Source organism: Sinocyclocheilus rhinocerous, unplaced genomic scaffold, assembly GCF_001515625.1.
Source record: "Sinocyclocheilus rhinocerous isolate Xijiao unplaced genomic scaffold, SAMN03320098_v1.1 scaffold1402, whole genome shotgun sequence".
Taxonomy (NCBI): Eukaryota; Metazoa; Chordata; class Actinopteri; order Cypriniformes; family Cyprinidae; genus Sinocyclocheilus; species Sinocyclocheilus rhinocerous.
The window spans coordinates 747397-765640 of NW_015640486.1; the positions used below are offsets into that span (position 1 = coordinate 747397).

Genomic DNA, 18244 nt, shown 5'->3' on the forward strand with positions numbered 1-18244 from the left:
TGTCTACTGCATTTTCATTTAAAACTCAGAATGCTGAACACACACAAGCTTGGCCTCAAAATCGAGGATCGAAACTAGCGGCTGTATAATATGCAAAATATTTTCCAGTACTGTATTTGGCTGATTCAGCCTGGAGCAAGCTGTTTGAATGTATACAACTGTGTTGAAGTCCATTTGAATAAACTTGCATGCCATAGGAAATGAGGTCTGTCTGAAGCAAGCATAAAAACAGTAAACTCTTAAACTCTCTTTCTGCATTAGTTTTTTTAACAATAGAACATTTTATTGCATTAAATGTATCAAAAGTAATAGTAAAGACTTAGCTACAAACACACACAAATCTATTTAAAATAAATGCTGTTCTTTTGAAATTTCTGTTCATCAAAGAGTGCTTGAATAATGTATCACAGTTTCCACTATAGACTAAAAAAACGATGGACGACGTATCTCCACTTCCTTCCATTATAGAAAAAACACACATGATTGCCACAAAAACATAGGAAGCACAAAGCCATGGTAATAATCTGAAATATTTCTTGAGCAATAAGTAGCAAATCAGCATATTATTATGATTTCTGAAGATCATGTGACACTGAAGACTGGTGTAATGATGCTGAAAATACAGCTGTGCATCACAGAAATAAATTACATTTTAATATATATATATATTCAAGTAGAAAATTAGAAATATAATATTTCACGATATTCCTGTTTTGGGGTTAAATAAATGCCTTTTTGCCCGTTCCCGGATCTTCAAGAGCAGAATGAAGATCTCATGAAGTTCTCAAGAAAAATGTTCGGAGTACATCAATTGTACATACAGAAAGCTCTTTTGTGTGGCTTAAAACAACGTCCCCGTGCTTCATCTGTCTGGTTTAGACTAGCATTTGTGGAGAAAGAAGTTCTGTGCTGTAACGGCAAACTTTCGTGAAACTCTGGCCTGGACAGACGCCGCTTGAACTCATCAGTGGTGAAGTAGTACATGACTGGGTCCAGACAGCAGTTCAGACTCGCTAGACACAAGGTGACCGGATGAATGTGCAGCACGGCGTTCTTAAAAGCAGAGCTGACATCGTAGTTTGATTTGGCCAAGAAGTCTAAAGGGAAGGTGATGTGGTAGGGCACGAAACACACCAGGAACACACCAGCGCAGCTCAGCACCATCTTGAGCGCCTTGTGCTTTTCCCCGGTGTCCTGCAGCACGCAGGTCTTCTGCCGCAGACTCGCCGCCGTCAGCCACGAGCAGGTCACCACGATACCCAGCGGCAGCAGAAAGCCCACCATCTCCGCGAATGTCACCAGGGACACTCCTAGCACTTTGCTGAGCGGCGTCATGGGCAGCTCGGAGAAGCAGCGTGTGGGATGGGCTGAGTTGGTGTTGGGTTTTCGCAGAAGAGGGAAGGGAAGGCACCCCAGACACACGATGAGCCACCCGATTAAACACAAGCCACGCTCCCTCCGTCTCTTGGTGGCGCCGCAGTGCAGCGGCTGGATAATGAGGCGGCAGCGTCTCACACTGATGCAAGCCAGGAAGTAGATGCTGGCGTACATATTGACGTATTTCAGATAGAAACAGAGCAGGCAGGCGGCATCACCGAAAGGCCATGAGTTGTTCAAATAGTAGTAAATGCGCAGAGGTAGTGATAGCACCTGCAGCAGATCGGCGATGGCCAGGTTGATCATGAATATCACAGCCTTCTTTGTCTCCTTTATGTAGCCGTAAAAAACCCAGAGCGCGAGGACATTGCCGATCAGTCCAGGAACGAGAATCACAGTGTAGAAGACGGCGTAGATCTGATGCTGATATTCTTGTATTGAGGTTTCTTGGTGCTCAGTAGTGTTATTGCAAGCATTCATCTTCCTCCCGTGTAACTCGAGAGTCCTCCGGCTAACTCTGCAAAGCTTCAGCTTGGCATAGCACTGTGGATTTGGGATGGCACACGTTGTCACCTCTCAGCGTTTAGGAAACACAAAAATAGCTACTCAAAATCGGGTTATTTGAAAGATCCTTGAGAAAGTCCCAGAGATAGCCTCCTGACATTGTTACTTCCACATGCGACGCACTCGAGAGCTGTAGTTCAGCGTTTCCGGTTCTGAAAGACAGCAGAGATGCTCTAGTTAGACACTATCAAGCATTCTAACAGAAGAAGGGAAATATGGGATGACATTAGTCTCGATGCATGACCCATACTCTGAGGCTCTTTAGCCTCGTCTACAATTATCCCTGAACAAATGTTGCAAATGCATCTGATCACACACAGCACATTTCCTTAATCTACAAAATTCCAAACTGAATGAAGATGAATAGAATTGTACAAATGGAGACATGTTTGTAAATTCAAATGTTTTCATTTTTATGTGTGTATCATAATGTATGCATGCAACAAGACATTTGTGGATCACGTGACATGTATTCATCGATGTCTTTTCTGAGTCCATCCTTTTTGATTTATTTGGATTTTAAGACTTTCTTAACACGGCTTTCAGAATTTCGAAACCCACATCTAGCTACGAATGTATAAGTGCTATAGATATAAGTTCATTAATGTGTGTATATCTACTCATCAATTTGAAAAATTCACAACTGAACACTGCTATACTTAACTACAACTTGTGTCTGCAAAAGTCAGAAGTAAATGAACGTGAAGCATTTTGTACAAACAGAGGCATATTTGTGCATGCAGTAAGATGTGCATTTATGCAGCAGGTGACATGCTTGCATTCAATCGCATCTTTTCTGAGTCCATCCTATTTTGAGCCAATTGTATTTTGAGACTATTAGTGTTTTTTTTCCTCCGTTTTGGTGCAGTTTTCAAATTAGAGATACATTTTCAAAACTCCAAACTGCTCACAGTAGTAATGCTGCTAGTCCATGTTTTAAAACCTAATTTCGTGCTTTCATTACAGTTAAGCATATTTTCAGTCCACATAATCATTGTTTGTGTAGGCTACAGTTGCCACTATAGAAAACACTCTTACATTACCTAACTTACATAACTGACATAAAATCCATTAAGTTTGTATTTAGTATCAATCCAGTGTGTTATCAAAAGTGAAGTGAAAGTGACGTGACACAGTACAGTGTCCCATACTCAGATTGTGTGCTCTGCATTTCACCCATCCAAGTGAACACACACACACACACACAGACTCACTCACACACACACACACACGCTCAAACACACACACAAACACTCACACACACACACACCACACGCACTCGCACACAATTTATATAGGCTGAAACACTTGTTTTGTGCTGTGAAAGGCACTTTTTGTGTTTTGTACTAATGACATTGAAAACATCCTGAAATGTTTGAAAACAGTGAATTGTTGACAATCTGTTGTGAGATTAGAACTAAGAGTTTTGAGAAAACACAACTTGCCTGTGAAAATTACACCAAAGCAAGTAATAAAAACTATGTATTATTATTATTATTATTATTATTATTAATAGTAGTAGTAGTAGTATTATGCAAAACTGATAAATAAAATATAACCAGGAATATCAGGAGTGAAAATTCAGTGCAGTATACAGGTAGCTGATTCTTGAAGTCAGAAGATCAGTGAAGGACTTCAAACAAACAAACAACATTTATTTTTTGTAATACTTTATCAAGTGATGATGAAGTTTATAATTAACAAATCAAATATGAACACATACATAATTAATAACATAATATCTTCTGTGCTGAAACTGTTCTATGTGTGTGGTTCTAGATGTACAGTACACTGTAAAAAATTACCGTGAATTTAACGGTAAAAGACTGTAAAAATGCTACAGTAAAAACCTGTTAAATGGTTAACGGTAAACTCCCCTACTATATACGGTGATAAACTGTATTGGACATGTATTGGACATTAATTTTACGGTAGTATACCGTTTTTGGAAGTGAAAAAGACCGTATAATTTACAGGGAATAACCGTAAATTGACATTCCCAGAATTCCCTGCGCTACAGTTCAAATTTGATGTTTTTTTTGTTGAAATAACTATGTTTCTTAGTTTTTTCCACAGCTTCCGGTTTTTTATTGTAAATTGTACAGAATTTTTTTTACAGTGTAGACTATATGTGCACTGTTGCACACTTAATAAAGCTGATTCTCATTCTCATTTGTTAAGAAACATAGAATGTATTACATATGCAGTTGTTAAAATTCTAATTAAAGATTACATTTTACAGTGATTCATATGGAGAAGACGTGCAATTCGTTTTAAATAACCATGTAAAAGTGTTGTAGGGTTGTTCTACTGGCTGTTTATTACTAGTTAGTGCGGTAGTTATTAAGTTTAGGTACTGGGCAGGATTAGGGATATAGAATATGTTCATGCAGAATAAGTGCTTCACAAGCACTAATAAACAGCCAATATGTTAATAATAAGCAATTAGTTAATAGTGAGAATTGGTCCTTATACTAAAGCGTTATGAGCAATACCAGCAGCAGTTATCAGAAAGTAGAACTGAAAATATATATAATACTGTTTATTTCACCAACATGCTTAAACAGTTTTTTTTTTCAGTTCTACTTTCTGATTACTTTGACTTCTCCACTTCACAAGAGCATCTGGTACTGTTCAGTGAATACTCATGTAGATATAAGCTATATACATTTCCCTCATGAGCACATCATCACCTCAGGTGTGTAGTATAATAATTCAACAACAATTATTCTCTGCATATAAACCATAGATTTTGTTTCAAATGAATGCTAAACATTTAGTGGCCTCAATAACTGAAGGCACGATAACTGATGCCCACACACTTTATTCATATTCTTTCCAACAAATGCAGAAAACACAGTGGGTCTACTGAGCACTATTACTTACTGATTCGTTAATCAGGGTTTCTTGTTATTTCATAGTAGTTACTAAAATGTTAAAGGGTTCGTTCACCCAAAAAATGAAAAAAAAAAAGAAGAAGAGAAAAGTATTTATAACATTTTAAATATGGATATTTTTCTTACAAAAACGCATGGATTCTCTACAGGAGGCCTATATTAACCCCTCAGATCTGTGTGAGGCACGTGCTTTATTTGACTGCTTAGGACTGTTGAACAAAAGCCCCCGCCCATGCCATTATAGAGCTTGGAAGAGCAAGGACAATTTTTAATATAACTCCAGTTGTATTCGTCTGAAAGAAGAAAGTCATATACAGCTAGGATGCTTTGGGCGTGAGTAAATCATGGGCTAATTTTCATTTTTGGCTGAACTAACCCTTTAATAGTGCATTAGTCATTTGTTCCAGTGTAGTTATTCATTAATGATGGATCAGTATTCTAAAGTGTTCACAAACACGTCGCTGCACATTCATTTCATTCTGAATTTGGCAGACACAAGACGAGAGGAGTTTGCCTGTGGACAGATACGTTTACAACATGTGTCCAGTTCGTGGATGACGGCGCTTACGTTTGTTCATAATTTTAAGAATGTTTTCATCCCACAGGAAAACTATCAGTACATTCTGAACACAGCATTTGCATTTCTGCCCGACTGATGCACAATGTGAGGTGTGTGTATTCGTGGCAGCTTTGCATGCTTGTCTTCTTCACCTCTCTCTCTCTCACACACTATCTGAGACCCCTTCGGTCCCACAGTTCAGCCCGTTTTCCTCAATGGTTCGGATACTGTGTGTCAGTTTGTGGGTGTTGTGTACGGTTCACGATGAGACCGTGTCATTTTTCTCTCTATGGGACTTTCCATATTCATACGTGTGCACTGTATCAGTAACATATCATCCCACCTGCCTGCGTTTATTATTCATGCAGTTCTTTTCAGACTGTACGAGTCGTTACATGTTGAAATCCTACAAACACACATAACCAAATTATTTTGATTTGTAAAATCTAGATACACCGATATTATGATTAGATTAATGAGTAAGATAAAAAATAGGTTATACATAATATGAAAGGTATATCTAGAACTGCTGATTAGTACGACGTGTATGATGAATATGCCCCAAAACACCCTCAGACCCCAGAGGGTTATTTTTTGTATACACTTTGGATCTAAGAAAGGTAAGTGACTGATTAAAATCATATTGTTATAAACTGTCTTGTAAATAACTTTCCATTTAAAGGGACATAAAGGTTAACAGTGTAGAAGTTACATTGAGGGGAAATATTCACTGTGGAATTGCTGCTAAAAAGAAGAATTTCCTGGACTCTGTTGATTGTGACGTAACAGCTGAGAGTCTGTTTCGAAGCGTTTACCCCAGAATCTAAGCACAGCCCTGGCCATTTGAGACTTGAGTCATGCTTTATGTCAGCCTGTTCGCTCCAAACATCGTCACACATTTGGCTCAATCAACTCAATCATTTGATTCAAACTAATCTTGTTAGACGCAGTAGTAGTAGTAACAGTAGTAAAACTATTTAACGTTGTGATTAAGACTAGTCTTTAAATTCTATTAAACCTGCACCCAATGAAAAGATTATTAAAAGAGTATCCTACCTTGTAAATGAAGTGCTCTCTGAGAGGAACACACATCAGCTCATCAACATGTGCTCTCAACTCAAAGCAGATAAACTCTGTTTCTCACCATCTACATCACTCCAGCCTCTCGCTTGGGAAGCACATCACCTTTGAAACAGTTTTGATTTTTTTACATTTTTTTTATATATATATATTTTTTTATATTCTTGTTCTTGTATCTGAGGCGTTGTACTCTCTGTTTCTGTCAGCTCACACTGACTCATTTATTATGTCTGTAGTTTCCTGTGGGGGTGTGAACAGCTTTCTGCTGCTTTATTAAATTCCTACTTCTGCTATTTATCTCTCAGTGTTGCCTGATCTGTGCTCGTGATGAAAAACATTCTCCAGAGAGATGTTGTTTTTGCTTTACTATTGTATTTAACTAGTCTTTAATTGCTATGTACTTATATTTAAATTAGTAATTTAATACAGTGCACTTATTGTGTACATGTATTTACATTGTACTTTCATTTAAAAATACATTCCTGTAATTACATCTGTAAATAATTTCTGTATTTACATCTATAATTAACTTATAACCCTGTTTTAGTTACCCTAAAAACACCCATGGATAATTACTTCAATCATCTAATCATCATTCATCTATGATTCCAGTCAGTTGTGGCGTATATAATTAAATACAAAATACTGACTGAAAGCTATTGTGGAAAGAGCCCACTTTCTTTCTTTCTTTCTTTCTTTCTTGATTGATTGATTCTGTCTACAAACTCTCATCACATATTCTGCATAAATGTATTTTTGACATCAAATTTGTTAAATCTTGTCAGACATTTATAATGTCAGAATGTCAACTCAATCATGCCATGCACGACCCCAATTCCAAAAAAGGTGGGACAGTATATGGATAATGCAAAAATTACAAAGAAAAAGAATCATTTGAAAATGACCTGTCACCCTGTACTATATTGCAAACTCATTATTAACACATTATTTGAAGTTTTACTTTGTGAATTTAATGCGTTTTTTAAAAGGTACACTCATTTCAAATCTGAAGACTGCAACACGTTCCAAAAAAGTTGGGACAGGGTAATTTAGGACTAATAGTGATGTGACAAGTAGAAATAAGAATGTGATGTGAAATAGGGGAGGAAATCATGTAATCATAAGGAGCCTCCAAAAAAGGCTCGCCAAACAGCTGCATCAGTGAATAATCCAACAGTTTGAGAGCAACATTCCCCAAACACAAATTGGTAGGAGTTTGGGCAGTTCACCTTCTACAGTGCACAATATAATAAAAAGATTCAAGGAATGCAGCAAAATCTCGGTGCGTAAAGGGCAAATGTGCGTGATCTCCATTTCCTCAGACATCACTGTCTCAAAAACCGTCATGAGTCTGTAATGGATATCCTGACATGGGCTCAGGAATACTTTGGTAAACCTTTGTCAGTGAACACCGTTCACCGCTGCATCCACAGATGCAAATTAAGCCATTACTATGCAAAGCAGAAGCCATACATCAACACTGTCCAGAAGCCCCGTCGACTTCTCTGGGCTCGATCTCATCTGAGACAAACAGTAGCTCAGTGGAATCATGTTTTGTCGTCCAGCAAGACAACATTTCAAATAGTTTTTGGACAAAACAGCCGTTGTGTTCTCCAGTCCAAAGAGGAAGAGGACCATCCAAGCTGTTATCAGCGTCAGATCCAAAAGCCGGCATCTGTCATAGTATGAGAGTGTGTCAATGCCCACTAACTCTGGGTAAATCTGTGAGGGCACCATTAATGCAGAAAGATATGTACACTGACCTGTCTCAGATTGAGAAAGTGTGGTGCATTATGAAGCACAAAACAAGGCACTGAAGACCCTGTACAGTTGCGCAGCTGAAGATATGCATAATGGATGAATTAGGGAAAATTCTGCTTGCTAAACTTAACCAACTAGCTTCTTCAGTGCCCAGGCACTTAGTAAGTGTTTTATAAAAAGAAAAGGTGATATGTTACACAGTGGTAAACAGTCGACTATCCCAACATTTGTGGAGTGTGCTGTAGTCATCAGATTTGAAATGAGTGTATATTTTCAAAACTGCATTAAATTCACAAAGTAAAACATCAATTAATGTATTAATGTGTTTTCAATATAGTGCAAGGTGAATTGAATTTTCAAATGACTCTTATTGTTTTTGTTTTTCTGGATTTTCCATACTGTCCCAATTTTTTCGGAATTGGGGTTATAACGGATTACTCCAAAATTATTGGACAATAGATGTATGAGTTAAATACCTGACCTTTCAACTTTGCTGATCTCTCCTCAGCTGGTTTCTGATATTGCTCAAATAATGTGGTACTTAAAATACTTCACCTAGGTTTACAAATCAAACTTATGTCTTTACAAAAGGAAGACCAGGAGAATTTTAATAGTTTTAATAGCATCTTTCACAAACAACATTTTGGTCATGTCTTCATGCCTAATTTGAGCACGCAAACACTTATACTGGCAAGAGCGGCTTCTAAATCTTCAATACTTGCTAGATCTGTCGGCATTTTAACACGATTAACCACCAGAACCTCCTGTCAACCCTATTGGCAAAGAGCATCTCAGGAACCGCACTCCAGTGGTTTGAGTCTTACCTCTCAGATAGGTCCTTCAAGGTATCTTGGTGAGGTGTCCAAGTCGCAACATCTAGCTACTGGGGTGCCTCAGGGCTCAGTTCTTGGACCACTTCTCTTCTCTGTCTACATGGCATCACTAGGTTCTGTCATTCAGAAACATGGCTTTTCATGTCACTGCTATGCTGATGACACAACTCATTACATCCTGATGATCCGACGATAGCTGCTCACATCTCAGCTTGTCTAACAGACATTTCTTGTTGGATGAAGGCCCATCGCCTTCAACTCAACCTTGCCAAGACAGAACTGCTAGTGGTTCCATCAAACTCATCGTTTCATCACAATTTCACCATCCAGTTAGGCACATCAACCATAACTCCTTCAAAAACAGCCAAAAACCTTGGAGTTATGATTGATGATCAGCTGACTTTCTTAGACCACATTGCTAAAACTTCCCGGTCCTTCAGATGTGCTTTATTCAACATCAAGAAGATCAGGCCCTTTCTTTCAGAACATGCAACACAACTCCTTGTTCAAGCTCTTGTTCTATCCAGGCTGGACTATTGCAGTGCTCTCTTGGCAGGTCTTTCAGCTACTTCTATCAAACCTCTACAATTAATCCAGAATGTGACTGCAAGATTAATCTTTAATGAGCCGAAAAGAACGCATGCCACACCTCTGTTCATCAATTTGCACTGGCTACCAGTAGCTGCTCACATTAAATTCAAGGCATTAATGTTTGCCTACAAAAATACCACTGGCTCTGCACCCATTTACCTAAATTCATTACTTCAGAGTTACGTGCCCTCTAGAAGCTTGCGTTCTGCAAGTGAACGGCGTATTATTGTGCCATCTCAAAGCATTTTGTTTTTATATATTTATAAAAAAAAATAAAAAAAACACTTGATCCTTTAACACTTGCACTCTTTATAATACTTGCTTTCTTTTTATTTAAAAAATAGAGCCTCTAACACTAGTATGCTCAATTTTTTCCTAGTCTATGTACTTGTTTTCTTTTTATTTAAAATGATCCTCTAACACTAACGTTGTCTATTATTTTTCTATTCTATTTACTTGTTTTCTTTTTATTTATAATAAAACAAAAACCTCGCTGTGTGTACTGCATTATGCTAACCGAGGCTTGTCACAGCACTTCCATATTATTGCTCTTTTGTTGGTTTTGATTGCTTCTATTGTCCTCATTTTTAAGTCGCTTTGGACAAAAGCGTCTGCTAAATGCCTAAAGGTAAGTATAAGATTCATAACACATCCATGTTATAGTATGGTGGTCAATTATTTTGAAGTATATTGATTGATGTTCCATGACCAAATAAGGGTTGTGTGAGTGCTTGCAGTTCATTGCAAATCAACATATCTAAAATATATAAGAAATCTATATAAATAATTTATAAATCCACGTTTTGAGTTTTTTACCTTACTGAATAAATTCACTTTCATTTTCACCAAGTTCCATTGTGTTGCTTTCACACTACAGAGCTGAAAATCACCTTTCTCACAGCCGGTGTTGGAAAAAGTGTAATGGTAATTGATGATACAGTAAGCGCTGACCATTCTAATGCGTTCTTAAGTTGAATAATATAAACATAATATAATATCAAATGTCTACATTCACTTAAACTCAGTCTCAACTGTAGATGCTGTGTCCTAAAAATCCCGCAACGCACAGCATTGCGACATCATGTTCCCGTTTTCTTGCTCCAATACATCTGCCTGTAATTATCAAGTAACCCCGAACATCTTGATTCGCTGCTTCAGGTGTGTTGCAGTACGGTAGCTCTCTGGGAGCAGGGTTGGAGACCCCTGCTCTATAGTGACTCAAATTAGTGGCCTCTAATAAGGGGTGCTGTATTGGAGCAGCAGTTTTTCTTTGTTCCTCTTCTTGCTGCTTTCAGTGGTGTGACTGTGTACAAAGTTACTTGAGATTGTTTGATTACAGTGTATGGATTGAATCATGTTTTCTTTTTGCAAGGCAGTTTATGTTATTGCTGATTTACGTTAATACATTCATGTTTATTTATTCATATTTTTGTGCATTTAAGTTTAGAAAACAGTCTGATGCGTGGAAGTGAAAAATGTACTGGCACTGGTGGGAAAAATAAAGCCAAGTGGAAGTGATTAACCCCATTGTGATGTTCCCCTTGTGGGTCAGCAATATTCCTTGTTGCATTTTCTGACTGGTCTTGGTCCAAAGACCAATACCATATACCAACTCAGAGCAGCATCGTACTCATTCCAGAGAGTTGTTCTAAAAGCAATGGCCTGGTTTTGTTGGAGATGAAACAGTTTAAGTGTTAATGTGCTCTTCAGGGTGTTTTTGGTCGACCAAAACAAGTAGCCAACATCAGTGACCGAGTCAGCTGAATCATTGCCCAAGAGCTGAGGGATTGTCTTCAGGAGTGGCACACAGAGCAGGCTGTTGATGAATGAAAATGTCACGGCTTTCTTTGAGTAGGTAGTCTTCTTTGCCACTGTCTCCTCAGTCCCAGTTTAATAAAGACCTGGGTGCTCAGCAAGTGATTCAAGCCCTTACCCAGGCTGTGAACTCTGCTAATCATTCAGTGTCAGGAGAACCACCTGTCATTCAGAGCTCTCAATGCTCATCAAGGTCCTCAGAATCCCCAGGAATATCAAGAGGTCCACAATTAACCACTCTTCCAGCAGGCTGTGGGTAATCATTTATATCCACTAGTAGAAGTCAATTCAATTCACATTCATTTGTATGGAGCTTTTCACAATAAAATGTTTTTTTACAGAAAATGCATGTTTCTACGTTACTGTGTCAAAGGATAATAAAAACCATGCAGTTAGTTAATGCCATTCCTTCAAGCGAAAACAATGAACATATTAAAGGAATAATTATGTTGTCATCATCATGATTTCAATATGAGGAGAACTGGGCAGTTTTGTATATTTATTCAGAGCTGGCATCATATGAGGTCCTTGGAGGGGTTGGAATCATCTCAAATCTTCATAAGGGGCTTGATCCAAACTAGAGCTTCCAAAATCTCTAGGGCATCCAAAGGTAGAAACAAACAAGCAAATAGAGAAAAATCAGCACTTTACTCCTTCATAATGCACTTTATATTACAGCAGCACTTAACAGAATACCGAACCAAACTGTTTATTTTGTTGTTGTTGCTGTTCAGTTTTTTTCCCTGCCGTGGACCTGCCAGCTGTCCAGCTTCTCTGCCTGGAGCAGGAAGACCATTCCCTGGAGGATCACACTATAGACTTTCTGGACCTCACTATCTGGACCGATCGCTTTGCGTTTTTACCTCACCAGCCTAAGCAAATGGTCCAAGGCACACCTCCGAGGGAACGGTCCTTGGGGAACTTCACCACATTCATGGAGTGTGTGCTGGAGAACAATGGATCGGTGTTCACCATCTGCCCGGAGGAGGACGACACTAGCCAGACCCAGAGCCCAGCCAGCCGCCTCCCACACCCTGCACAGAGCTGTTATCTGCGTATCTGAGCCCACTGAGCCTGCTGCGATGTCAGCGCCAGACCCAGAGCCCTTAGCCCATCATCGGCCCGGAGCCCGAGCTCAGTGGAGAGTCTGTCCAGATTCGTGAGCTGATAACATCGCCCATCCCCAAGAGAGTCCTAGTGGAATCTCTTGTCACTGAGGGTGAACTGCAGCTGGCCTCTGTAATATTTGTTGTTTAAGAAGAGAATGTGTCCCTATTACTCCAGTCTCCGCTGGTTCCATCCAGCTCCTGTTTTCCTGTGTTCCCTCCCAGCCTCCCTCTCTGCACTGCAGCACCGTTATCAAATGAGCAGGGCACTGCAGCAGCAGCATCAAATTAAGCAGGGCACTGCAGCGGCGGTATCAAATTAAGCGGGTCACTGCAGCGGCGGTATCAAACGAGCGGGGCACTGCGATCAAAAGAGCGGGGCACTGCGGCGGCGGTATCAAAAGAGCGGGGCACTGCGGCGGCGGTATCAAAAGAGCGGGGCACTGCGGCGGCGGTATCAAAAGAGCGGGGCACTGCGGCGGCGGTATCAAACGAGCGGGGCACTGCAGCGGCGGTATCAAAAGAGCGGGGCACTGCGGCGGCGGTATCAAACGAGCGGGGCACTGCAGCGACGGTATCAAACGAGCGGGGCACTGCAGCGGCGGTATCAAAAGAGCGGGGCACTGCAGCGGCAGTATCAAAAGACGGTACTGCGCTCCACTACAGTGCAGAATGCTTTGGCTCAACGCTGTCCAGTGCGTCGCACACAGTCTTATTATAGATCAGTGGTCACTCGGCTTTGCCACACAAACTTTAATATGTCAGCTCAATAAAACAGATGTAGGTTAGTGGGTAGCTGTGGTTGCAGATGGGAAGTAAAATAATAATTAGGCTATGAAATAAGCTAATATTTCTTGTGCAGGTTGCCGAATTTATGCCTACACAGAAGTAGGCTAAGCCCTGTGTAGGCTCTGCCCCTGTACAGGCTATTCGTTAGCCATTCATTAGTCTGGTTGTCTGATGAGAAAGTTATGAAATATGGTTGCAATAAACGCGTTAAGAATCCATACAACTGTAGCAGCGGAGGACTGCTATTATTTTGCGTGAAACTGGAGAACAGCTGATGACGGCACGGTTTGAAGTTTGGTTGACTAATCAGCGAAAATGGTCGTTTCATTCCCACCCACATGCAGAGATCAAATATTGAAACCGTTTATTCATTTTCTAGCTCTGAACGCAAGAACTAAAAATCAAGCAGAATTTTTTTTTTTTTTTAAATGAAAAACAAAAAAAGGAACCATTTTCTTATTTTTCTGTTTTTGATATATTCAAAATATCCTGATTCAGATGTTTCTTGAGGTTAGTTTATAAACTTAGCAAAGTCTGTTGCAACATAAAAGGTCAAATATTTGTAAAAAATATAATTTTCCAACCTCATTTTCACTCTCTGAGAAAAACACTTACTTTAAAGGTGCCATAGAATGCATTGATACAATATGTTAAATTGTTCTCTGATATCTACATAGAAGGTATGTGGCTTAGGTAAGTGCAAACATTCTCCAGAAACGGTTTTACATGTCCATTTACAACCCTAGGATTTGTCCCTAGAATGAAATGGTCTGTTATTACCTTATTTGGAAGGGTCATGAATAATAATGTTCAGCTCTGCTCTGATTGGCTGTTTCACAACGCGGCTCATTTCAATAGCTCACACAGCAAACCGATCTCTACTGTCCGGCATGAACGATGGAGAGATTAGGCATCCAACCTTATATGTTTGAGCCAGTATCAGACTTTGCACGTTAACTCATAACGTCAGTAGTCACAACTTTGTTTTTAGCATTGTAACAGCATTGTAATTAATTTATTTGTGTCACCATATGATTTTACAATGATAGCTTCTTCACTTTGTATTAAGAACTCTAAACTGTGAACTGGACAGCCCATAAATTTGTTGTTTGTAAAGAATTGAGAGTAGCCTACTGTCATGCACATTTATTTAGCCAACCAAAGTAAGGTATAGAAGCTACTTTTCCATGTTAATATAGTCAGTGTCATGTTTACTACTCCACTGCTGTAGTGTGATTAGGACTTACCCTCTTAACCTCTTTGTAACACATAAACTTACATCAAGGTCTATACATATCTTTTTTACAGGTGTACTTGTGGAAATTGTGCACGCATGGCCCTCGAGAGAGAAAATATATGTTGCAGGGAAATACACAACAACTACAGCTGGATAGAAATTTTTTCAACCCATATGTGTGTTTTCTGCTGCTTCAAAAGTATAAAGATTACTGTAAATAACAGTGCCATTATGTTTTTCCTTTTGCAGGTCACAAGAAGAATGAGCCAAGTTCCTTACGAGATATCATGCATGACAGACCATCCCGACCTTGTACCTGTGTGCTTAAATATATATTCTTTACTAAATGCAATGAATGTTTATAGAGCTGACCATGGGCGTTTGGGACTCAGAGGGATGGAAAGGTAAGGCCAATCTCACACAGAAGTGTACGTGTTGTCATCCCTTCATGTGTGGTGCTGCGCATACGAAGGGAGTTTCCTGATGCTGCAGGGCAGTATCTCGGATTCAGACCCCACCTCGACTGAAAACACAAGCTTTCTCCATGGAAGGTGTGTCATGCTGAGCAGACAGGTACTGAGGCACAGGAATCCGCTGTATCCATCCAGATATGGAAGGGGATCACGGACAATCTCTTCAAAAACACTGTCCATCAAGTTGATGACATAGCCTGTGAAGTACGATAAGTTTGTTTTATTTATTTGCACATTTACTTTGTTTATTTGCACATTTGTAAGTATTGTTTAAAATAAATATTTTTTTTGAAAAACGTACAAAATGTTGGCTCTGTCTTTAGTGGTTTGACGGTATGTCCTCCCTTTTTTGGCCTTTGGAAAGAGAAGCTTGTACACAAGTTTCCCTTTAGATGTTGTCATTTGTGGCCGGACAGCATTCTCATTGAAGTGCATTGCAGCAAGGTACAACCTAAAGCACAAGACAAACAACCCAAAGAAAATTATCATATTGCCATTGTCACTACGTCAATGCTTGTATTTAACACTAAAAGTATGTTAATATTCAAAGTACAATTTTAAAATACAGTAAAGCTATACCATTATGTAAACTGTAAACTCTAACTGAAAGGCACTTCACTTCAGGTCTTTTAGTTAGAACAGCCCCAAACTGATTTGCATTTTGATGGCCAGGGGTTGACTTTTACAGTTGATGTCTCCTGGCCATTGTTCATGATTCACACCTCCACAACACAAAACCAGTTCCCCTAGACAGAAAACATTAGTGTGCCCCCTTTCTCACATACCTGTCTATGTGTTGTGTTCTGACCTATGTTCAAGTTGTGAGGGAGAAGACGTACCTGCATAGCATTCCGATGAAGGGGAAGACAACATTTTTGGGTGCAAAGTGCAAGTTGACTTTGTGAAATGACTCCACAGTTGATGTCTGGTAATGTGGGCTCAGCTTCTCCACATCTGAAAGGACTCTCTTGTTTATCAGGGCCTTATGCAGCCTATTCAGTGCTCTCGAACCTTGGGGGAAAGCAGTGTAATGTTATTGATACAACACATGAATATTGGAGGATTTGCATAGCATGCCCCACATGCTTATGAGTGTTTTAGGCAAATAACACATTGAGGTTACACACCTGGTTGAAACCACTCACCCTTAGACAACCTTTGTTCATGTTTATTGTTCATCTCAAAGAGGCACAAAATCACTTTCACAGACTTTTACATTAACTGTTCCCTCCTGGTGGAATGACCTGCTCAACTCAGTCCCAGCAGCTGAGTCCTTAACCATCTTCAAGAAACGACTAAAAACACATCTGTTCCATCTTTATTTGACCCTCTAACTCTAGCACTCTCTATTCTAATTCTATTCTTTATTTTTTTTTTAAACTTGCTCCTTTTAGACTTGCACTCTATTCATTTACTAACTGCTTGTTTTCATTAAAAAAAACTAACACTAACTTCTCTAATCTTTTTGTATTCTATCTATTTGTCTTCTTTTTATTTATTATACAATTAACAAAAGCAAAAAAGGCCTCTAACACTAGCTTGCTCTACTCTTTTTCTATTCTATCCGTTTTCTTTTTAGTTATTATATAATAATAAAAAAAACCTTGCTATGTGTACTGTGTTAACCTAACTGAGACTTGTTATAACAGTTGTGTATCATTGCTCTTTTGTTAGTTTTGATTGCTTCCATTCTCCTCATTTGTAAGTCGCTTTGGATAAAAGCATCTGCTAAATGACCAAATGTAAATGTAAATACAAAATTCTGCTATGAATCTAAAGTAAGGACAAAACACAACTTCAGTAGATCAGATCTAACAACACATTTGACATGGAAGAGTGTGCACATGAAATCATCCAATATTAATTTCATGTTATTGTATGTTATTCCATATTATTGTAGAGTAACCTCTTATGTGTAAATATGCATTTCATGACTCCTTTTAAAACTGACTGGATAAGCAACTGAACAAATGATCATAAGTCGATGTTTACTAATCCCTCTTGAGACTACAGAATGTAGGTTTACTTTTAAAATATAAGAAAGAGAAACAACATAAAATATACATTTCAAAAGACATAGGGTAGAGTGGAGGAAAACACCCCCTAGGACTGTTAAATTAGTTTCACAGAAGAAAATTACAATGTGTCCAGAATAGTTATCATGGTTTATAAATTATGTCATTGTCACTAAAACTATGAAAAATATATAACTGTGATATTCTACAAAACTTTACTTTAAAACTTTTAAAACAGCTGAAAATGAGATCACTTACCATGAAATCCGTTTTCTCTTCACCAGTGTGAGCTTCACGGTGAATACTTCTACATCACTTTTGTCAACGTAGTCCATAGATACAAGAACACTTTACCTTGACTTTATCGAGTGGTTATGTTTGGAAAAACAGTAGAGGGGCGGTTTTCTCCTACTCTACCCTATTGAGTCACTCACACAAAAATATGTGTATATATGGCATAATATGCAGTACAGTGTATAAAAGTAAAAGATTAGGTTAAAGTATTTGTAATTTTGGAGCTCTGAGATATGGATAGTTCACTCCAAAATCACAATTCATGTTATTCTAAAGCATGACTTTTTTCCCTAATGGAACACAAACAGAAATGTTTTGTGACTGCTCTGTTATGTTTGTTCAGACGAATTGAACTGAACAAGAAACTAATTAAATACACAGATACGTACAACAATTCCATAGTAGGTTATTTATGTAAAAAAGGGAGAAACATTGAAACCTTTTGCTTTTTTATTTTTTATAAAAAAATGTTTTATTCATTAAATTGTAAATCATAATGAAAGGTATTAAACTGAGCATCATTAAACATACTTAAACTCATTTATTAAACATATTAACATACTGAACATTTAATCTCATTTGTTCTAAATATAATACAATACAGTTTTTCTCGATTGCTAAAACACTATAACCAGGCTTTTGAACTAAAATTTAAAAACCATAACGCCATTTTTCAAAAAGCACACCCATTTTGCTGGTGAAGGAGGAGGGAGAGGAGGAGGCCGTGGTGAAGGAGAAGGGAGAGGAAGAGGACGTGATGAAGAAGGAGGAAGAGGAGGAGGATGTAGTCAAGGAGGAGGGAGAGGAAGAGGACGTGGTGAAGGAGAAGGAAGAGGACGTGGTGAAGGAGGAG

The 18244-nt window shown here is 38.7% G+C and overlaps 1 protein-coding gene across 1 annotated transcript; it reads right to left on the reverse strand.

Moving 5' to 3' along the window:
• Window positions 1-720: 720 nt before the first annotated feature.
• On the reverse strand, window positions 721-1973 carry LOC107753217 (probable G-protein coupled receptor 174). Its single transcript, XM_016569342.1, has one exon. The coding sequence runs from the start codon at window positions 1855-1857 to the stop codon at window positions 808-810; it is 1050 nt and encodes a 349-aa protein (XP_016424828.1). The 5' UTR covers window positions 1858-1973; the 3' UTR covers window positions 721-807.
• Window positions 1974-18244: the final 16271 nt, after the last annotated feature.